The following is a 24,540-nucleotide window of genomic DNA, read 5'->3' as shown; positions in this document are numbered from 1 at the left end:
TTAGCAGTTTGCCAAACAACACAGTCGATTCTTCCATCTCTCTCTTTTTTTTTAATTTCTTAAATTTTTCTCCTCTCCTTCAATCTTTCTCTTTTTTCCTACGTTACGACTATGACCACGACCACGACTACGACTAGGACCATGACCACGACCACGACCACGGCCACGACCACAACCACGACCATGACCACAACCACGACCACGACCATGACTACGACTATGACTACAACTATGATGACCATGGCCACGACCACGACCACGACCATGACCACGACCACGACCACGACCATGACCACGATGACCATGACCACGACTACGACCATGACCACGATGACCGTGACTACGACTACCACCACGACTATGACTACGACTGTGACCATGACCACGACCACGACCATGACTACGACTACGACTACAACAACCAGGACCAGGACCACGACCACGACCATGACTACGACTACGACTACAACAACCAGGACCACGACCATGACCACGACCATGACTACGATGACCACGACCACGACTATGACCACAACTACGACGACAACCATGACCACGACCACCACGACCACCACCACAACTACGACTACAACTATGACTACGACCATGACCACGACCACAACCACGACCATGACCATGATCACGACCACAACCATGACCGTGACCACGACTACGACTACGACGACCATGACCATGACCACAACTATGATGACCACGACCATGACTACGACCATGACTACGACCATGACCATGACCACGACTACTATCACGATCACCACGACCACTACGATCACGATTATGACTATGACTATGACCACGACCATGACCACAACCATGACCATGACCACGACCATGACCATGACCACGACTACGACTACGACGACCATGACCACGACGATGACGACGACCACAACCACAACTACGACCATGACCATGACCACCACCACCACCACAAGCACGGCTACGACCACGACCACAACCACGACCACGACCATGACCACGACTACTTATATAGAGATAAAGAGAGAGACAATAGTTAGGGAGAGAGTAAAGTTAGAGAAGAAGAGGAGAGAAGTGAGAGAGGTAGAAATAGAAAGAGAGATAGAGAGAGAAAAGAGATAGGGGGAGATAGAAGGATTTAGGGAGAGTATAGGAAGAGAGAAAGAGGGAAGATTGAGGGAGAGAGAAGGGTTGAGAGAAGAGAGAGGAGAAAGAGAGAGAGATCCAACTAGAGCATCTGACACCCATAGTCAACACACCGTGGAAAACACAAGCACAAATTGACATTGAATTATGGCAAGAAAATCCACCACAAAACAATAGTTATAATACTTGAGGTAGGATTTCAAAGTCTTACTGATTTCAATCGGTCATGGATGCCATACTATGGGTAGGTTGCACTCACTAAGAATAGAATTGGCGATTCACCTCATCTTCTCTCCATCATCAATAGAATTCTCCTTTACCATTTACAACTCACCCACCTTCTCTCCACACTATTGCACACTACAATCTCTATGAGGGCATGAGATTGGGATCTCCACAGATACCAAAGCATGATCTCTAGCTTGATGGTTTCATATATACTACTACTACTCATGGAATAAACCTTAAAATAGTTATTATGTGCAAATATATGCTTGTTAGAGCAGAAATTTGTTCCTAAGATTGTTCTAAGGAAGAAAGAGGGTTAATGATAAAAGAGTGTCCTTCCTTACAAGTGATTTTATATTATATTCTTAAATTCAAATTGATAGTTGAAGATGAATTTCCTAAGAGATCTTGCGGTGATGCTGTTTTAGTTTTGCGAAGCATATGAATGATGCTGTTTTAGTTTTTTGTATTTGTCTTTTTAAGAAGAGATTGATTTTTATGGAATATCCAAAGTTATTTTTGGATTTATGTTATGAAAAATAAATGTTTTTGTAACTGATAGGCTGATTGCTTTCGTTGTATACTTGCGTGGTGGAGGCTAGGACAAGCCCCATGTATGAGAGGTCTCTTTGTAGCAAGAACATTATGCTAGGAGGTGCAAGTGTGCTAGGGTTCTCTAGCCATATATCTCTTAGGTTTGTTGAGGATCGGCCTAACCCCTATGAGCCTAGGATGAGATTATTGTAAGGTCTTATTTCCTTTTCTCTCTTTCTCTCCCTCTCTCATTTCCTCTCCCTCCCTCACCCTCACCCTCTCTTTCTCTCTTTCTCTATTAGGTTTAATGATTTTTTTCTCTTTTTATCTCTCTTCTCCCTCTCATATTTTTCTCTCTCCTCTCCCTCTCTCATTTCTTTTTCTCTCTTTCTCTCCCTCTCTCATTTCCTCTCCCTCCCTCACCCTCACCCTCTCTTTCTCTCTTTCCCTATTAGGCTTAATGATTTTTCTCTCTCCTCTCTCTCTCATTTCCTTTTCTCTCTTCCTCTCCCTCTCTCATTTCCTCTCCCTCCCTCACCCTCACCCTCACCCTCACCCTCTCTTTCTCTCTTCCCTATTATGATTAACATTTTTTCTCTCTTTTTCTCTCTCCTCTCATTCTCTCATTTTTTCTCTCTCCTCTCCCTCTCTCATTTCACTATTATGTTTAATGTCTCCCTCCCTCTCCCTCTCCCTCTCCCTCTCTCATTTCCTCTCCCTCTCTCATTTTCCTATTATGTTTATTATCTCCCTCACCCTCTCTCATTTCCTCTCCCTCCCTCTCCCTCTCCCTCCCCCTCTCTTTCTCTCTCCCTCCCTCTCCCTCTCCCTCCCTCTTCCTTTCCCATTTCCTCCCCCTCTCTCTCTCCCTCTCTTTCTCTCTCTCTCTCTCTCCCTCTCCTTCTCTTAATTCCTCCCTCTCCCTCTCCCTCTCCCTCTCCCTCTCCCTCTCTCATTTCCTCTCCCTCTCTCTCATTTCCCTATTATGTTCAATGTCTCCCTCTCCCTCTCCCTCTCTCATTTCCTCTCCCTCCCCCTCTCATTCTCTCTCCCTTCCTCTCCCTTTCCCTCCCTCTTCCTTTCCCATTTCCTCCCCCTCTCCCTCTCCCTCTCTTTCTCTCTCTCTCTCCCTCCCTCTCCCACTCTCATTTCCTCCCCCTCCCTGTCCCATTTTCTCCCTCTCCCTCCCCCTTCCCCTCTCTCATTTCCTCTCCCTCTCCCTCTCCCTCTCCCTCTCTTTCTCTCTCATTTCCTCTCCCTCTCTCAATATACACAAATTATACAAAAAACAAGTAAAAGAGATAGAGAATGCACTCTCCCTCCCTCTCCCTCTCCCTCTCTCTCTCACTCTCTTTCTTTCTCTCTCCCTCCCTCTCCCTCTCTCATTTCCTCCCCCTCCCTCTCCCTCTCCCTCTCTCATTTCCTCTCCCTCCCTATCCCTCTCCCTCTCTCATTTCCTCTCCCTCCCTATCCCTCTCCCTCTCTTTCTCTCTCATTTCCTCTCCCTCTCTCAATATACACAAATTATTCAAAAAACAAGTAAAAGAGAAAGAGAATACACTCACCGAAGACTGGAAGAAGGGTTTGGTGGTTCCTCTTCGCAACGACGGCTCCTCTTCACCCTCTGTACACCTCCTCCTCTTCTTCGCGAATGGTGGCGGTGGCGGTGAGAAGCCTTCTTTCTCTCTTTCTCTCCCTCTCAGCAAGACGGTCGCTCTCTCTCTCTCGCTCTCTTTCGTGAATGCACGAAATGTAACGCGCTCGGGTTTTGGCCCGCATTTTTTTGCTCTAGGTACTGTCACTATTTGTGACACAAATAGAGATGCCGCTATTTGTCGTCGCTAATCGGCGTCACTGTGGCCTGATATCATTGTAGTGCATGTGGTCACCAATTATGAACTAGCCAAGAAAAAAGAGATGGCACAACAAATGTACCATAACCAAGGATGGACTTAACATGTGTAGTCTAGTTGTAGAATCTCTAGTGCATCCTCATGTTGCTCACCTAACATGCTAGTAAATAATATCTTGCCATAAGACCAAGATGCAAAGTGGATGCCAACTTATGTAGAGCTCCACATCTCAAGAACTATAACCAATAGACACACTTAAAACTAAGGCAATTGAATCTTATACCACTTTAGGATACATTTTAACGTCATCTTAGGAGGTTAAGAACTTGTAACTCCTCACAAAATCATGTAGTGCTTTTTACAAATGCAAACAATTGATACATCTTAATTTCTCCATCTCACATGATACACCCTAAGGGTCTCTAGATGCATTTGAGAACTATGGTTTCTAGTAAATCCTAAGTCTTAGGTTTGTTGCCCTAGGACTAGGTAGAACTTCAAATTTTGAATTGGAGCATGCAAAACTCTAGTCTAGGCCACAAGACCACCCACACACATTAGCAGGTTAAATAGACATAAGGAGTATTAGTACCAAGGATAAGGCATTGTTAGAATAATTGTTATGGCCCCTCAGGATTATAACAGAAAATGCAGGAAATTTGCACTGCAGCGAACTTCCTGACACAGTTTACAGCCATTTTGTACATTTAATCTTCAGGAACAATATGCAAACATGAACTACATATTATATTCATCAATGCTGAACCACTGTCCTGAAAACGATCACACAGTTTATTATCATCATATTCACTCCTGATCAAATAACTTGCAGTAGACAGCGCAAATAGTCAGGACACAGATACACATTATTAGACCAAACATAAGCGACCAGAATCTGGCACTGTCCTGAAAAAGACATTAGTTCTCATCACGCAGGAATACAAAAGACATGAACTCCTGACTGTCAAGAAGGCGCTTGCATGTCAGGTAAAAACCTGAATGCTTCATATGACATCTTAGTTCACTTTTCATATACTGGTTCTACATGTATGCTAGTACTAAGGTATAAAAGTAATAATATCGTGCAATTCGAGCCTCAACACCTAGCACAGCCCGGTGGATGATTGGGACAGTCAAGACTCAAACCCACAAGTATGTAGCTATATAATGGAAAGCATAAAAAGTAAGAAATAACCTAGAGAATACAATTATGCCCTGCCAGAGGCCTTGCACCCCTTGACAAGCCACACTGAGCAACCATGAGTAGAGCCCCTCTAGGATACTCATAGTCCTCTTGTGCAGTTGCATAATTGATCCTAAGTGTTAGTAGAGGTCATTACATCATGTCATGAGAAAAAAGAAGATACATATCAAAGTCAAGTAGTAAACCAACTAGGAGTGTACAGAATAATCTTAAACATGTTGAAGAGCAGATTTTGAAGAATTTGGAAGTAGATGTGGATGCCTCGGTTGTATTGAAGTCTGATTTTTTTGAGTTGCAGCAAGCTTTGATTGGTGATGGTAGAAACAATTGGCAGGCTGGTGATGGGAAAATTTGACACTTTGGTTTCTAGACCTTAAAATATGCTTAAAAATTCTTTTGTTCCAGCTGAGTTTGATGCATCAATTCAGGAAAAGGATGCATTGCTTCAGCAAGTTGCAGATTTGCAAGCTGTCAAAGTGGATCTTACTGCTAAATTGCAGTATACTTTGGATGAGAAGAGAAAAAGTGATGACTATGTAGCATCTCTTTTGCAGCAGAAGGATTTTAAGTTGGAAGATAGGGATGCTACAGAACAATTTATGCTCAACCTGCAATTTAGCATGCATATCAACAAAACTTTACAACTGATGCATACACTTATCTTGCAACTCTTGAGTCCATTTCCCAAACAAAGCAGTTGATATTTTTCTATTATCCACTAACTGCTATAAAGCGGCAATTTTGCCAAGAGACTCTGTTTGCAAAGCACCATACTCATCTTGCTTAATCTTCAATTGTTTAACCAAGGCATCATACTGCTTCTGCTAAAAATCTAACTGGAACTTGACCTGTTTACATTCAGCTGCAGTTTGAGCACTATTTTTGTCAGCCTGCTCAAAAAATGACATCACCTTTTTCATAACAGTACAAGCATCTGACACACTACTGACAGCAATTTCATCCACCCGAGAGCAATCTGGAACCAAGGCAACACTGGGCTGAACAACATCTACCCGCTCTTTAACATCCAAAGATGCTGCAGATACCACAAGGTCTTTAGAAAAAGTTTGCTGCTAAACGTGAGGCTCCTGCATGCTTCTCAACCAAATCTTACCAATTCTAGGTTTCTTTTTAGCATGCCCATAACCAGCAGACTAAAGAAAATCTTCATTACCCTTATTTTCATGAATTACTGCATCATCCAAAGAGACAGAATCCTTTGGAACAAAATCCAAGGCAACTTTATGAGCATAGGCTTCGTCATAACCGACCTGCATCAAGTCCCTGTATATAGCCTTCTGCTGCTCTTGGCCAGCAAAAACCTTATCACTGTCAACATCCTTTTGATGAGAACCAGACTCTACATGTTGATCATCAACATGCACTACATTATCCACTGAAGAGAATGGTTTCAAATCAGACACATTCTCCAAAACAACATTAGGAAATTTGGATTGTGCATACTCATAGAGAGCAGCCAAATAGCATCCCATACACGACTTCTGAAAAACCTTCTTGGGCATAGAGATATTAATCTCAACCATAAGCCTGTCAAACATCAAGCCTGCCCAATTTGGCATACCCACATTCTCAGCATAATAAATAACACCATAAGTCTCTCGCGCTATGCTGTCAGTTTTGATGAATAACATGAAACGCTCAATAAACCATCGTAGCTGCAATTTTCGGACAGCATCAACTCTCTTCAAAATGTAAACATGCCGAGGACCAACAGGCTCCCCAAAGGCCTGATACATCTACTCATCACTACATTTCCACAAAGTTGGATTTTCATTCATGGGTAATGCAAATACCCGTGCAACCACTGCAGCAGTCAATTCCAAACGGCTTGCAATCATGCCCTGACTTTGCCTCATCATGTCCAATTGGGCAGATGCATTAGCATTGGCAACCCATCGAGACCATGGCAAACATGCAAATGCATATAATCCAATGCGCTATAGCCAAGCGCTATGAACTGCATCATCCACGTCAAGAACCAGGGAAGAATCAACAAACGGTGTACTCACAGCACTCGGGCTTGACAACTGAGAAATCGACATCTGTGTTGACATGGCCTCCTTGTGTCGACTAGGCCGATCATCTTCCAACAGCTCATACTCCTCATCGTCCTCCTCCTCTTGGCGAGCACACTTTGGAAGAACCAGCTTTCGGGCAGAACTTTGGCGTGTATGTGTCATGTCGGCACGAATAGGGTGCACTGTTGAGATATCGAGCTCCACTCGTGATACGCCAGGGTGACCGTTGTGCATTTATGTCACCGACGTGTCAGTTGCAGACGCGGTTGGTACACCGCCCATGAATAATAGCTACATGATAGCTATCCTTATCTACTCTAGTTCGTGGCTCAGTTAGTATGCCACCTTAGTTATTTGAGTTTGGTTTGAGACCCATATATAGGGTTCTTCTATTTCTTTGTATTTGAGTTCTTTTGGCTTACACAACTAAGAAGAGAAAAACTGTTTTCAGCCTCCACCCTTGTGTGTCTTCCCCCATTGTGCAAGCAAGAAAGCTTCAAGCGAGACTCCTTCCTTCTCTCCCACAATCTTGACATGGTATCAGAGCCTTGTTCGTGGTAAGGAGCTCAAGAAAGCAAGCCAAGCTCGCAGTGTTCTGGTAAGAGGAGCAGTGTTGCTTTCATTTTCTGTTTTGGGAGCAGATCTCTGCAGGTAGCACAGCCGGAAAGTGTAGGAGTGCATTGTCTCAGGTTGAGACGCCCTTCGCGGTGAAGCAAGAGGGTAGTATATGCTGCAAGTAAGGGCTTTAGCCCTTGGCGACCTTGTTTTTTTGATTTGAGGCCATTTCGGGGCCTGTTTTGCAGATGGAAGTTTTCTGCACGCACTCAGGAAAAGGCTCAGTTTTATGCTGTGCAGCCACTGTTCTACAGGTCGGCGAAAAGTTACTGTAGAAATTGCATCGTATGCTTGTGCGCAGAGACTTTGGGAGTTTCATAATCATCCTTGGTTCCTGTTTATGCAAAATCGTCACTAGGAAGTGACTGTGTGGTCAAATACCACTTTCGCCAGTTTTGCAGATTTGCCCTTGTGAGGGTGAAGCTGTGTTTTTTTGCAGTGACAGAATTTCTTGCAGTATTCTGTAATGGCGTCTGATTCTCTTTCACAGATTGTCACTGAAAAGCTTGACAAGAACAACTTCCAGGCATGGAAGTTTAGAATGACGAATTTCCTTATGGGAAAAGGATATTGGGAATTTGTTGCAGGAAATGAAGAAGAACCAGTTCTTCCTGATGTTCCCAATCAACAGCAAATGCAGGCATTCAAAGCATGGCATGAGAGAGCCAGGAAAGTTATGTACTGGCTGTCTATCAGCATTTCAGACTCTATGATTGTGCATATTCAGGATGCAAGTACGCCAAAGGAGGCATGGGATACTCTGTCAAAGATGTATAGCACAAATACGCAAGCCAGGAAAATGCAGCTCAAGCAAGAGTTGCACAATGTGCAAAGAGAAAATATGAGCATCAATGACTACCACATGAAGGTGAAGAAGATTGCAGATGCACTTGCTTCCATTGGGTCGCCAGTGGAAGATGATGATTTAGTTTCTGTGACCTTGAATGGTCTAGGAAAGGATTATGCACAGTTTCGGACATCCATTTCAGTTCGTGAAAGATTTCCTGATTTTGAGGAGTTGATTGCTCTTCTAATTTCTGAGGAACAGAGAAATGGTGGTGCATCTTCTTCAGGAGGAACTTCAAAAGAAGCTGTCTTCTACTCAAATGCTGGAAGAGGTAGAGGCAGAGGTAGAGGAGGCCGATTTGGAGGCCGTGGTAGAAATCAGAATATGCAGCAAACTCAAGAAAACCAGTCCTATGGAGGAGGACGTGGTAACTCTAGAGGCAGGGGGAGCCAAAGAGGTCGTGGTGGATGGCAAAGAGGCCAAAATGCAAACAGTAATGTTGAATGCTACTACTGTGGTAAAATGGGTCATATGGCTAAAGACTGCTATAAAAAGCAGAATGACATCATGAATGGAAAACTGCAACAAGGGAATTATGCATCTTCTAGCAGACAGGGTGATGACAGAAATGAGCATTTGTTCATGCTGCAGCACATGAACAATTCTGTGACAAGTGCAGAAGAAAGCAATGATGTATGGTATGTTGACTCAGGTGCATCAAACCACATGACAGGTCATGCAGAATGGATGGAGGATGCAAGGAAAATGGAAAAACCAGGATTTGTGGAGACTGGTGATGATACTGCACATCCTATTGTGCAGATTGGAAAAATTACATTGTCTATGCAGGATGGGAAAAAGAAATACCTGTCCGATGTATTTCATGTCCCGAATATCACCAAGAATCTGGTTTCTGTCGGTCAAATGGTTGAACAGGGCTTGCAGGTCAGATTTAATCCTCATGGATGCTTTGTTGAGGATATGAAAAATAAAGGTCGCTTGATAGCAAAAGGAAAGAAAAAGGGCATAATGTTTACATTGGATGCAGACATGTCTGAATTGAGTGCAGCAATGTTTGCACATGGGACCGGTGTAGTTGCATATATTGATATCTGGCATAAACGCATTGGTCATGTTAATGTACAGCGACTTAAATCAATGCAGGCCCAAAATATTGTTGCAGGATTGCCAAAATTCAAGGTTGCAGAAATGCATAAAGTATGTGAAGCCTGTCAGTTTGGAAAACAGGCAAGGAAACCATTTCCTAGACATGTTCAAGAGAGTGAGAAGCCATTGGAATTAATCCACTCTGATGTGTGGACAACTAAAGCTGCATCTCTTGGAGGCTGTCATTATTTTGTCAGTTTTATTGATGACTATAGCAGAAAAGTTTGGGTGTATTTTATGAAAAAGAAAAGTGAAGTTTTTGGGCATTTCAAAACTCTTAAAGCTATGGTTGAAAAAGAAACAGGTCTGCAGATAAAATGCCTAAGGTCAGATGGAGGGGGAGAGTACCTCTCAAATGAGTTTGCAAGGTTCCTGCAGGAGCATGGCATAAAGCAGCAATATTCATGCAGTCATACCCCACAGCAAAATGGAATTGCAGAAAGGAAAAACAGACATATTGGAGAGGTGTCTCGTGCCATGCTCAATGAAAAAGACCTGCCAGATTTTTATTGGGCTGAAGCAGTTGCTACAGCAGTCTACATAATGAACAGGACTCCCACTGCAGCAATACATGGAATGACTCCAGAGGAGAGGTATACTGGTAGGAAACCAGATATTTCTCATTTGAAAATTTTTGGTTGCATTGCCTATGTACATGTGCCAGATGAGTTGAGATCCAAGTTGGATCCAAAAGCTGAGAAGTGCATCTTTATTGGTTACTCTCTGCAGCAAAAAGGGTATAGATGCTATAACCCTTCTACTCGTAAGTTTACAGTGAGCAGAGATGTTGTTTTTGATGAGATGAGTAGCTGGTATAAACCAGTAAATGTGATTGATGATGTAGATGCACAAAATGGTAATGCTGCACAGAATTCACAGCAGCAGTCACAAAATATTAGTGGACCTGGAGCGTCCTCTAGCAGTGGTTCACATTCTTCGCCATGGACAGGCAGATTGAGATCAGGAGATTCTTCTCAAAGCAATGCAGATAGTGGTATGCAAGTATCACGAAAAGGAAAAGAGAAGGTTGATCAGCCCATGTTTGATGTGAATGCAGGTCACTCTTATGTGGATGGTGAATCCAGTGGCTCAGAACAGAGCATTGATGATGAGTTGGGTATTCCTTCTATTGTTACACCTGGAGTAAGGAAGACCAGGGATGTTTTGAGAGCACCTGGGAGTGAACCTACTTTGCGCAGGTCTACCAGAGTTAGGTATCCTGTGGATAGGCTGAAATATGATGGATTTACAGCCATTCACTATGCATATATGGTCAAGGTGATACAGGAACCAGAACCCACTTCTTTTGAGCAAGCCATGGGAAAAGAAAAATGGGAGAAAGCCATGGATGAAGAAATGGATGCCTTGGAAGCAAATGCTACATGGGAATTGGTACCTTTGCCTAAAGGTAAAAATGCAATTGGCTGTAAGTGGGTTTATAAGGTGAAGCACAATGCAGATGGTTCTGTGAACAGATACAAGGCAAGATTAGTAGTCAAGGGGTATGCACAAACATATGGCATTGACTATGAAGAAACATTCAGTCCGGTTGCAAGGATGGCAACCGTAAGAGCAGTCATTGCTATGGCTGCATCAAAGGGATGGTCTTTACATCAGATGGATGTAAAGAATGCCTTCTTGCATGGTGATTTGCAAGAAGAGGTCTATATGGAGCAGCCACCAGGTTATGTGCATGCTGTTCATCCTGAGTTTGTTTGCAGGTTGAAGAAAGCCTTGTATGGCTTGAAGCAAGCACCTAGAGCATGGTCTGACAAGATAGGACAGTATCTTGTCACTATTGGCTTTCAGATTTCCAAGGCAGATTTCTCACTTTATGTGAGAAAAACAGAGAAAGGTATTATGCTACTTGTCATTTATGTTGATGATTTGATTATGACGGGTGACAGTGATGAAGATATCCTTCATGTGAAAATGCTATTGAAGCAGAAGTTTGAGATGAAGGATTTGGGAGAGCTGCGTTATTTCTTGGGCATTGAGGTGATTAGATCACCAAGTGGGATACAGCTCTTGCAGAGGCAGTATGGATTGGACATGCTGTCCAAATATGGAATGACAGGCTGTAAGCCTATTTCAGTTCCTTTGGAGCAGAATGTGAAGCTGAGCACAGATGCAGGTGAGCTTCTAGAAGACCCTACTATGTACAGACGCATAGTAGGAAGTTTGATTTATATGACTATTACCAGGCCAGATTTGAGCTATGCTATTGGATTGGTAAGTCAGTTTATGCAGGCTCCAAGGAAACCACATTTGGATGCGGCTAGACGCATACTCAGGTATGTGAAGTCCACATTGCAGTATGGACTATTTTATGAGACTGGGGTTCAGATACAGTTGCATGGATACACTGATGCTGATTGGGCTGGTAGTATTTCTGATAGACGATCTACCAGTGGATATGTGTTCTCTTTTGGGAGTGCTGCAGTCACTTGGAGCAGCAAGAAACAGCCTATAGTTGCCTTGTCGAGCACAGAGGCTGAGTACAGGGGTGCAGCAATGGCTGCATGTGAGGTAGCTTGGTTGCATAAGCTACTTTATGATATGCATCAGTCTACAGATGGGCCAGTTGTCATCTATTGTGACAACATGAGTAGTATACACTTGGCAAATAACCCAGTCTATCATGCTAGAACAAAGCACATTGAGGTGCATTATCACTATGTGCGAGAGAGGGTTTTACTAGGTCTTATTGATCTAGTTTATGCTAGCACAGAGGATCAGGTAGCTGACATATTCACGAAGGCATTGGGCGCAGAGAAGCTGCGCAAGTTCAGAGACCTGCTTGGTGTGCAGGAATTGGGATTGAGCTCGAGGGGGAGTGTTGAGATATCGAGCTCCACTCGTGATACGCCAGGGTGACCGTTATGCATTTATGTCACCGACGTGTCAGTTGCAGACGCGGTTGGTACGCCGCCCATGAATAATAGCTACATGATAGCTATCCTTATCTACTCTAGTTCGTGGCTCAGTTAGTATGCCACCTTAGTTATTTGAGTTTGGTTTGAGACCCATATATAGGGTTCTTCTATTTCTTTGTATTTGAGTTCTTTTGGCTTACACAACTAAGAAGAGAAAAACTGTTTTCAGCCTCCACCCTTGTGTGTCTTCCCCCATTGTGCAAGCAAGAAAGCTTCAAGCGAGACTCCTTCCTTCTCTCCCACAATCTTGACATGCACAGCACATGGTGATGGAGAAAGAGAAGAATCACGAAGAATGCTTGGTTCCTTCTCCATTTGAAAAGTGAAGTCCAAGTCTTCTCCATAGCAAACTGTGTTGTGTGTCAAATGTCATGTCAACATCATGCACAAGTGACGCTTCACACATGTAACCTTCACAATTTGATTCCTTTATATTAACATGAAAAATTAAATTAACAGGTGGATAATAAGGTTTCAATAGTCTTTTAAGCCGAAAACCATTGACCGCAAGCTTCAGGATAGTGCCCTGTAAATTTTTGAGTAGAAATGTACCTTGCCCAATATCTTTATGAATAATAAATGGTCCAGCATATCTAAGCTTCAATTTGCTGGGAAATTTTCCCAACCGAGAATTATAAACAACTACCCAATCCCCCTCTTTAAAAATTTTCTTGCGGATGTGTCGATTTACCCAAGCCTGTCTCCTTTGCTGTGTGATTCCTGACACATAAGCAGCTAACACTCTGTCTTCCTCCAACTTCAGGAGCTGTTCCCTCCGATGTTGCACTGATTGTTCCGGATCCAACTTATGTTCAACAGCAACTCTTAAACTGGGAACCACAAATTCCATAGGGACAACAGCTTCCAATCCATACACTAACCTAAAAGGTGTTAATCCAGTTGTCACCTTGTATGCAGTCCGGAAAGCCCACAAAGCAGAATCCAACTTGACATCCCAATCCTTCCTGTTATCTTCAACGATCTTCTTCAAGATATGGAGTAGGATCTTGTTGGAACTCTCAGCTTGCCCATTAACCTGAGGATGGTATGGAGTTGACTTCTTGTGAAGGATCATATGCCTGACAGTCAGGTCTTGAATAACTTGATTCAAAAAATGTTTACCCCTGTCACTGACCAGCTCAATAGGACATCCAAATCTAGTCATAATGTTAGTATAAAAAAATTTGGCCACACTAACTGCTTTATTATCCTTGAGGGATTGTGCTTCCACCCACTTTGTGGCATAGTCTGTGCAAACCAAAATATACTTGTTACCTATGCCTTTAGCTGGTTTGATAGGTCCAACAAAATCAATTCCCCATTTTTGAAATGGTTCAAGTGGTAATATAGGATGATCTGGCATTCTATCCCTGTCAAGAGGTTGACCTTCCTTCAAGCATTGCAAACACTCCTTAGCATATTGATGAGCATCCTTCAACACAGTAGGCCACCATAAACTTGCTTGTAGTATTTTCTTGCCTGTAATTTCTCTAGAAAAGTGACCTCCTGATAGTCCAGAATGAGCTTCATGAAGAAGTGCTAGTTGCTCAAATTCAGGAACACACCTCCTCAACACATTATCAACTCCTCTTTTGTACAAAAGATTCAGAATAACCTGAAAGGACTGACTCTTCAAAGCTAATCTCCTTCTCTGATCTGCTGTAAGGTGTGCAGGCATCACTCCTTCCTGTAAGAAATGTAGTAACTGATCATAATAAGAGTCAAGATCTATAGCCTGAACTTCAAAAAGTTCAGCAACAAGCAGCTGATTAGGAACTCCTACTTTCATATCATCATTGTCCAATCTGCTAAGATAATAAGCTACAGCGTGCTCTTTCCCATGAGTATGAATAACCCTGAAATCAAATTCCTGGAATAGCAACATCCATCTAGCAAGTCTGCCTGTTAACTGAGGTTTATTGATCAGGAACAACAGTGTCTGATGATCCACATGAAATATAACTTGATTCCCAAGCAAATAATGTCTAAATTTCTGAACTGAGTACACCATACCAAGTGCTTCTCTTTCCGTTACTGAATAATTCTTTTCAGCAGTACTCAATCTCCGACTTGCATAGTAAATAGGTCTATACTATCCAGACACCTTATCTTGCATCAAAACAGCTCCCACAGCAAGATCAGAAGCATCAACAAAAATATGGAAAGGTAAATCCCATGTAGGAGGCTGCAATATAGGAGCTACAACAAGCATTTTCTTGAGAATACCAAAGGCCTTATCATGATCTTCCCTCCAGACAAACTGCATCCCCTTTTTGGTTAAATTAGTAAGAGGAGCACATATATGAGATAGATACCTCAAGTACCAGCTTTAGTTTTTTGAACCATTGCAATCTTTCTTGGATCTACGCTCATGCCCTCCTCAGAGAGAATATGGCCTAACAGCACTCCTCTCTTTGCTGCAAATACTGATTTGAATGGATTTAAGGACATGCCAAATTTTCTACATCTCTCAAAACATAACCTAAGATGTTGAAGATGATCTTTAGTGCTGCCAAAAACACAGAAATCATCAATAAACACCCTCATAAAAGTTGTCAAATACGGCCCAAAGGTCTTATGAGCAGCTCCCTGAAACTCATGAGGCCCATTCTTCAATCCAAATTTCATGACCGTACTAACATATGCTCCCCATTCAGTAATGAAGGCTGTCTTATCCATATCTTCCGGATGCATCCTTATTTGATTGTAGCCTGAAAAACCATCCAAAATACTATACATTTCATGACCAGCCACATCATCAAGAAGAGAATCAGTAAAAGGAATAGGAAAATGATCAATAATAGTAGCTGCATTCAATTTCCTATAATCCACACAAACCCAAATCTTGCCATTCTTTTTAGGTACCACCACTATAGGGGATAACCAAGTGACCTCATTAACTGGTTTGATGAATCCCACTCTCAGAAGCTTGTCAATTTCTTCCTTGACCTGCTTAGCATAATTGGGATTCATCCTATATCTTTTCTGAACAATTGGCTTGGCATCTTTTTTAAGATTTATTCTATGTTGACAAACAGCTGGATCAAAACCCTTCATATCTGTGTAATCCCACTCAAAGATATCCTGAAACTCTTTGCACAACTGAACAAGGTTTTGCTTGAACTCTTGTTCCACAAAAATACTGACCTTAATGAGTTTAACCTTCCCTTCAAGATCCAAATTGACTTCCTGCACCTCATCTTCTACCACCCTTGCAGATGTTCTCAAGGTATGCTCATATATCAACTCAGCCTGAATAATTGCTTTTTGTCCCTCTTCATCAAGTACTTTAGGACTGTCCCTACATTTATCCACCTCCTTAGGCTGATTTCCAAGTTGCTCTGGCTGAAATTCTTTAGGATAACTACTGCCCTGATCCTGAATCCTATTATATATAGCTCGTAGATATTGAAGAATCTTGATACTTCTGAATAATATTATCCTCATCAATTTCAAACACTGGAACTATAGAAGGATTTGCTTGAAGAAACATTTCCTCCTCATCATCTTCCACTTCATTAGCCAAATTAATAGTCTGAGCTACCACAGGTCGAGAAGAACTCTTCAAGATTACCTTATTAATGGTTGATAATCTGATCTCTTTCAATCCCCGTGGTATACAGACATAATCATTCCCCCAATCCTGCTTCAATTTAGCCAACTTAAACCACGGTCTTCCCAACATCATATTGTAAGAATCTCCAATCTCTGACATTCTTAATACCACAAAGCTTACCCTGAACTTCAGACTAGCAACTTGAATGTCTTGCTTCCTAAGAATTCCCAGAGGTTGTAACCTCCTCTGATCTGCCATCCTGACCTGAAATGGGGCTGGTAGCAACTCTTCTTGCTTAGTTGTTAAATATGTATGTTCAGAAAGGATATTAACTCCAGAACCCGCATCCAATAGGACATCATCAAACTTCTTCCCATGATATTCAGCTTGAATAGTAGGCACTTGATAATCTACCACCTCCTTTTGAGTTGGTATAACTGCTTGACAGTCAGGAAGTACCTGATCCTGAACTGATGTACTTTCAATAACCTCCTGTTGCTTTTCCCTGATCTTCAGGAGTAACTTCTCCTTGAACCCTGGGATCAAATCCAAGATCTGCTCCAATGTTAATTGCAAGGAACACTTTGCTAGAGCCTGAAATAGTTCTGATGAACCTCCCCCCTGAAATTTTCCTAATTCTTTATCTTCAGGAGGCTGCTCCTGATCATCAAGAAACAATGTTCCTGACTCTACCTGATCCTCAGGCTCTTCAAATCTGTCTTTCTCTGCAATTTTCTGTAGTCTTTTGACCTGCTTTGTCACCTTTCTCATGGCTTCCTCTTGTTCCTGCCAATCAAACTTCCGGCCTGCTTGGCTTCTAGTAACCACTAATACCATAGCTTCATCAGGACAATCCTCAACTTTAATACAATTAAAACAATCACACTGAATATGCATACTTGTAGCATTTAAGTTACCTGACCCCCTCTCCTGACCTTCTTGAACCTCTTCTTGCTGTATTTCCCTTCCACTAACAGCTCCTGTATCAGCAGGGACTTGCCATTCCTCCTCGTGCTCAGGTAACTCTATTAGGACTGCTGCAACTGGGGCAGGTGGATGCTGTAGATGAGATGCTCCTGCAGGTCTCCCGTCATTGTGGTTCCTTGCTACTGGCATTCCTCTCTCAGTCATATGCCTTGCCCAAAGTTCACAGTTTGGTCCCACAAAGTGTCCTTGACCTCCACAATAATGGCATGCTCCCGTTTGAGTAGTTTGCTGCTGTGTTCTTAAATTTCCCCAAGGCTATCTTGCATGTATTCTTCCAGATCCCCTGAAAGGTCTTTGAGGTATTGTGTCAGTCATAACCTGATTTACTGCAATTGGCTGCAAAGCCCTCAGCCTAGGCTGCCCCATTGGCATCTGCTCTGGCATCCTAACATTAGGATTGTACCAACATGTCCTTGTTTCATGGCCATTTCTTTGGCATATCTCACAATACTTTTCTTTCCTCTTGGTGTCTGAAAGACCTAAATCCTTCAGCTTTTGCTTGGTAGTTTAATCTCCTCTTCTTTTCTTTCAATCATGTCTTTGGTTTTCTTCCTTCTGGACTTGATTGATCCTGACTTTTCCTTCCTCTTCTTGTGTTTCTTCCTACGAGAAGTTTCACTATCAGAATCACTGACATCATTTTCTGAATCTCAACTATTTTCACTATCATCATCACTAGTATCACTTTCAGATTCTGAATCTGAATCTGTGTTAGACTCTGATCCTGAAGAATCATCCTCTTTATGTCTTTTTGAACGAGAAGTACCTAGCCTTCTCTCCACTCTTATAGCAGCCCTAATCATGGTATCCAGTGTACCATTCTGTCCCAATTCTACATTAGCAATTGGATTCCTGATCTTACTTTGCAAACCCTTAATAAAATAAGTAATTTGCATTTCCACTGATGGTGCATCAACATTATTCAACCTATTCAAGAGGTTCCTGAACTTTTGAGCATAATCTTCCACCAACATCCTCTTTTGCTTAATTCTCTTTATCTTCCTCAAAATATCTCCTAGTGTTTTGTCTTTCCTGAACCTGCCCAAAAATGCATTCTTCAATTCATCATAGGTGTTAAATGCTGCCATGCCATAACTGGAAAACCAGTCCATGGCTTTTCCCTGCAAAGTGGCTGCAAACTGCTGCTTTTTAACCTGATCTCCATACAATTGATTAAATCCACTTGCTGTCCACCTTGTTTCAAATTGAGCTACATGACAATCTGGATCTTCCTTCTTCCTGCGTGAAAATTTAGATGCCCTCACCTTGGGGTTGAACAATTGATTTTGATTCATATTGTGTTTCTTCTTAGGTTTCCTTTGAGGTGGTAAAGGATTAAAATTCAAAGATTTATTAACTAAAACCCTTGCATTCCTTAACAGGAATGTTCTCCCTAGAACTGCATGCTGCAGTCTTTCAAGTGCTTGTTTTGGGGAAGTACCCTGATAGTCAGGAAGTAATACTAGTTCTTCATTATCTGATACATCTGGTATGCTGGAAGGGGTTGGAGGTGTAGGGATGGACTCTATGGAGGTGGCAGGAGAATGATATACTGTGGAAATGCCCTCGGCAGAACCCACCCCCAAAAGATTATGTCCAACATCTGTGAACTCCTCTTCATCCAGCCTGCCTAATTGCACCACTTCATCTATGTCATTAGACCTCATAGATTGCTGTTGCTGTCTTGACAATACCTCCCTCAATGCTCGAGATCTTCTCCTTGTGAAAATAAGATTGGAGGAATGAGGATAATTCTCTGACATAAAGACTCCCCATGCAAGGCACCTTGTACATCTTCAATGCCATTAGCATCCTGAATTCCTGCAGCCAAAATTGTGTAAGTATTCCTTCCAAGCCGCATACCTAAATCATGAAAAATATTCTCATGAAACTGGGCAAGATCGCCAAAGTGTTATGGCCCCTCAGGATCATAATAGAAAATGTAGGAAGTTTGCACTACAGGGAACTTCCTGACACAGTTTACAGCCATTTCGTACATTTAATCTTCAGGAACAATATGCAAACATGAACTACATATTATATTCATCAATGCTGAACCACTGTCCTGAAAATGATCACACAGTTTATCATCATCATATTCACTCCTGATCAAATAACTTGCAGTAGACAGCACAAATAGTCAGGACACAAATACACATTATTAGAACCAAACATAAGCGACCAGAATCTAGCGCTGTCCTGAAAAAGACTTCAGTTTTCATCACGCAGGAATACAAAAGACATGAACTCCTGACTGTTAGGAAGGCACCTGCGTGTCAGGTAAAAACCTGAATGCTTCATATGACATCTTAGGTCACTTTCCATATGCTGGTTCTACATGTATGCTAGTACTAAGGTATAAAAGTACTAATATAGTGCAATTCGAGCCTCAACAATAATAAAAAGACATCTTGTTGTGTGCACATGAAGTAGACTCCAACAACATAGAGGGGAGTTTGTTTGCAAAAGAAAAGACATCAAAAGGCTCCAATACATTGAGGTTCCCTTTTCTTAAGCATGTTGCCTACTAGGGCTATGTGGGCTTTTCTTACACTTCATTACCTAGATGGGTGTCTCTTGATAGCAAGAAGTACTACCTATGCTTCCAAGTCTATAAGTTATGATTGTTGAAGCACACACATGCACACAAAAAGTGAAGAAAAAAAATACTGGAAAAATGAAAAGAAATAAGAATTGTACTATACTAAGATTTCAAGATTGTGTTGCTCGCAATCTAGTTATTCATCAATATCCTCAAAGACTTTTGCTGATGGGACGATAATGCAAACAAGTGGACTCAAGTCTGCATGCCCTCCCTTCTATTTTAAATATAATTTTGAAATTATGAATGCTAGGTTGTATTAAATTTGAAAGGTTAGGCATATCATGTAACATAATTATTGGAGTTAGAGCATTCTTATGATGTCTCGGACCTTTAGTGGGTAGATTAAATTAGTCACCTAAGAGGGAATTTCAAAAGGAGTATCCCCTCATGTAGCCCTTTGGTAGCATATTATTTTTAGATGGTTATAATAAATTGTAGTGCAATGGAACAAAGCTATAGCAATGCTATCAAAAGGTTGTGTGTAGATTGGTACGTTGTGAGGTATTTGTTGACAAGTGAGTTAAGAAAGAGGAGAGAGAGAGATAGTTCTGATTGATCAAGATGAAAATATTTGAGAATTATGTACAAAAAAAGAAAAAACTCAGATTTCAATCCTTGACAATAACTTAAAATCCTAAAGCACAATGTTCTTATGAGAAAATTCTAGATATTAGCCCTCCACTACATCCAGGCACTTTCATAGCTTAGAAGTGATCAAAACATTGCTTAACTCTCCACTTCATCCAAACATGATATAGCTTAGGAGCGGACAAATTTAAGCATCTAAAATTAATCCTGAGCAAGTCACTTCAAAGCTTTAGGCATTGAAAGGACATGTCTTCAAACATGAAAAATAACCTTGTTACCATCATTGCTTTCTTTTCTTCAACCATTGTTTATCTAGGACTAGTTTTTTTGTGAAAGATCAAAAATTACAAAGAAAATATGTACTTTTTATTGGTGTTTTTATTTGTGAAGTGGCTAAAACATGAGGGTATCTCTTTAATTGATAGTGGGATTCCATTACCTATTTTTCACCTCATATGCAAGGAAACCATCATCTCTTCTAAGTTGTGGAAAGCACTCCAATCAAGAATCTTATCTCTTCAAGCATCCCATTAGAGCATCGATACCAACATTACCTTGTATAAGTATTTGATAGCTTACAATCTTCAAGAACAAGTACTAAGACCTTCTTATTCAGCTTACAAAGGCACTAAAGAGAATCATGTTATCTACATCACCCTACTTCTGATTCTGGTCTAATATGACATATGAATAATCGGAATAAGCTTGTATGTTCCTACATCTTCTCAAAGATATCACATCATGAGCTTGTTCTTATTCTTATTGTTCCTCACAATAATGCAAAGTATGGATACAAAGAAAGTAACAAATTCTACACAATTACATGCAAAAATGTGTGTAAGCTTTTGTGCACTCCACACAGCAGGGTTGCTACATGGTCTTTAGAAATTCTCCTTTAGCTCTTCCTCATCGTCAATGATATCATATCTTTATTTTTCAATGTCATCTTCAACATATTCTTGTATGATCAAAGATGCAAAAGTGGTGAACCAACCCTACTATGGGCCTGTGGGTTTTGACTCATTTCTCTATAACACAATTTGGAAACCTCTTGATTCTTAAATATGCTATCATCAAAGGCCAACTAGAGTTTTCTAAGCAACCACTTTGTAGAAAAATGTCACGTTGGATGGATCTTAATATGTGAATGGTCTTTGAACAATCATATACTTCACCATTGATGCTAGATGATCACTTCAAGTCCATTATAGATGCAATAAATACTCTTGCCTCTTTGTCAATTATGCTCCCTCAGTTTGTGTGTCGATTTCATACTCTCTTTTCCTTTATGTTGATTCCACCATACTTCACCCTTGTATGCTGTCCGATTCTCAAAGATGTTATTCCTCAATTGATAATGTGAGCAAACATCATGTGTGTTGTTGCCATCCATACATTGGGATCCATTGGGAAAATCCACAATGGTAGTGAGGAAGGTTGATGATGATAATCACTTTTGTAGTTTACTTGTCGATTTCATACTCTCTTTTCGTTTATGTTGATTCCACCATACTTCACCCTTGTATGCTGTCCGATTCTCAAAGATGTTATTCCTCAATTGATAATGTGAGCAAACATCATGTGTGTTGTTCCCATCCATACATTGGGATCCATTGGGAAAATCCACAATGGTAGTGAGGAAGGTTGATGATGATAATCACTTTTGTAGTTTACTTGTCGATTTCATACTCTCTTTTCCTTTATGTTGATTCCACCATACTTCACCCTTGTATGTTGTCCGATTCTCAAAGATGTTATTCCTCAATTGATAATGTGAGCAAACATCATGTGTGTTGTTGCCATCCATACATTGGGATCCATTGGGAAAATCCACAATGGTAGTGAGGAAGGTTGATGATGATAATCACTTTTGTAGTTTACTTGTCGATTTCATACTCTCTTTTCGTTTATGTTGATTCCACCATACTTCACCCTTGTATGCTGTCCGATTCTCAAAGATGTTATTCCTCAATTGATAATGTGAGCAAACATCATGTGTGTTGTTGCCATCCATACATTGGGATCCATTGGGAAAATCCACAATGGTAGTGAGGAAAGTTGATGATGATAATCACTTTTGTAGTTTACTTCATTTAGTAGCATTCATGACATCTTCTGCATATTACTACTATGATGTTTGCAGGTGGATGTACAATGTTCCTTTGATGCTAATGATGGTATGAAATACTAGATCCCATGCAACTAAACACATAAAATCAAGTCATCATAGTTGCGCTAACAAATCTTTTGCAAGCATCTGAAGCATGGCCTATGCATGATAGATCCTCTCAATGCCTTCTCCTGCACACCATGCCAGGTCCCTCCTAGACATGCATTTTCCTCCTCCTAGTTTCATACTTGTTGTATCTTCCTCTCCAAACACAACATTCCAAGGATAATTTTAGCCTTAGATTTAAAAAGCTAGGCTTTTAGGTACTTACCGTACTTATCTCAACACTCACAATTGCTGCGTCAACAAAATGAATACATAGATAGGTTCCTTAACCCATATTTAGGAACTCATTATAATTGTAGTGACACCAAAGAGGATACATAGACAAGTTCCTTTAGGCTGATCAAACATTGGGTATATCCATGGTCCCAATGTTCATATCCATGATATTTAGAATGTCAAAATGTATTTGTTTCAATCAAAACACATGTTCATATCATGCAAGAGTTGCACCTTAAAGTTTTCCCAAAACATGACACACTCAGAGCTTTCATATAGTGGATGACAGTCCATATGACAATGCTTTTTATTAATGTTGCTATTAGAATCACTATATGCTTTAATATAAGCATCTCTATATATAGTGATGCTAATAGTGACACTATATTGTGAGAGAAAAGAGCCAAAATAGTCATTGGGACAAGAAATTGCAAATGTTTTGATTTATTGAGAAAGAGAGAGAGAGAGAGAGAGAGAGAGAGAGAGAGAGAGAGAGAGAGAGAGAGAGAGAGAGCCTAGAGAAGGAGCTTCAAAAGAAGGCCAAGGGGAGGGCCAATGAAATTACATGGGAGAAGGAGAGGGAGAAAATCATGAAGAAAAGCTTCAAGATAGTGAAGAAGCATGTTCGAACCTCTAGGAGAGATTGTCTATTCATACTAAGCTTTGCACCTATAGGCTTTATGTCTTTTGGTTTTGGGTGAATTTTGATATATTGCTTCTCTTGTTAGATGCCATCATATCTTTAGCAAGCGTAACCCCATGAATCCATTCATCATAATTCAATTGGATGAAATCTCGATGTTGTTTGGCATATCTTATTCTTCTTTATCACTCTTTGCAAAGTTTTTTGATACTAGATAATTTATTAATTGTCTTTTTGGACTTGAAGCTTATGTAATAATTTTAGATTAGTTTCAAGGTACTCTCTACATTCACATATGTATTTGCTAGCAAGGATCTCAAACTATCACTCCTAGTTATTATCAAATAGTAGTGGTTCACAATAGTATTCACATGAACATTCAGAAAATTTATTGCCTAAATCTTTCTAAATAGTTACTTTTTCAAATAGCTCTAGTTCACAGCAATAGTCGTGTCATCTTTTACAAATCTAATTGCCAAAATCTCCCATCGAAATAGCTCTAAATAGCTCTAGAATAGTTAAATTAACTAATTTATTAATTAATTTGGTGGCCTATTCAAGACACCCTACCTTTTCCTTCTCTTCTTTGTATTATTCTTTTCTTCTATTAAGGTGTAACACCTTATTGCTTAATGTCCTTTGTTTCCACACAATTTTTAATGAATATTTTGTCTTGGTTGATAAAAAATGGTGGGGGGGGAACTACATGTGTGAAGCTAGTGCAATTTTTTTTGAACCTCAAGGAGTGTGTATAGTCAAGGAAAAGAACGCAAGGTGTTATGCATACCCCAAGGGAGAAAAAGAAAATGTACAAGAGTACATTGTCATGACACTATGCGTCCACCACTACAAAGCCACTTTGGAGTATCCTGATTCTGTCACTTTTCTTTTGTGCTTAAAAGATGTTGGTGTTACAAAAGATTTAGAGTCAGGCCATCCTTTACATGCTGAAACAATCAAACAGGGTTTGGAAAGAGAGCTTTTTGTGGCCAACACACTTGTGGACATGTATGTTAAAAGCAAATTGTTTTGCAGAAGCACGGCAAGTGTTTGATAGGATTCATATGAAAATTGAAAGTTCATGGAATGCATTAACCACAGCATATGCTGAACATGGTCTTGATGATGAGGTGCTCATGGTTTTAAAAGAAATGCACTAGAAGATGTCATTATTGGATGCACTAATATATGTTTTCATCT

At 40.8% G+C, this 24,540-nt stretch overlaps 1 protein-coding gene across 1 annotated transcript; it reads right to left on the bottom strand.

Annotated features, from left to right (window-relative positions):
• Positions 1 to 12,795: 12,795 nt before the first annotated feature.
• On the bottom strand, positions 12,796 to 17,196 carry LOC148026863 (uncharacterized). The gene is made up of 6 exons (XM_087690350.1): positions 16,246 to 17,196; positions 16,084 to 16,152; positions 15,051 to 15,887; positions 14,614 to 14,694; positions 13,896 to 14,379; positions 12,796 to 13,757 (listed from the first exon to the last, which is right to left on the bottom strand). Exons 1-6 carry the CDS (start codon positions 17,194 to 17,196, stop codon positions 12,796 to 12,798), a joined length of 3,384 nt encoding a protein of 1,127 aa, XP_087546476.1.
• Between the last annotated feature and the right edge of the window lie 7,344 nt (positions 17,197 to 24,540).

This window comes from Lygodium microphyllum, chromosome 13 (genome assembly GCF_053477565.2).
Source record: "Lygodium microphyllum isolate KBCC chromosome 13, Lygodium_microphyllum_v1.1.10, whole genome shotgun sequence".
Lineage (NCBI taxonomy): Eukaryota > Viridiplantae > Streptophyta > Polypodiopsida > Schizaeales > Lygodiaceae > Lygodium > Lygodium microphyllum.
This window is presented reverse-complemented; position numbering and strand designations above follow the sequence as displayed.

Bases quoted from the DNA above. Each gene is read 5' to 3' on its own strand.
- LOC148026863 (XM_087690350.1), bottom strand. From the start codon at position 17,196: ATGACTGAGAGAGGAATGCCAGTAGCAAGGAACCACAATGACGGGAGA. The intron at 15,888-16,083 runs GTAATCTTGAAG...AATAGGATTCAG, and splicing joins GATTATCAACCATTAATAAG to GATCAGGGCAGTAGTTATCC. The intron at 14,380-14,613 runs GTGTCTGGATAG...TTGCTATTCCAG, and splicing joins CTGTTTTGATGCAAGATAAG to GAATTTGATTTCAGGGTTAT.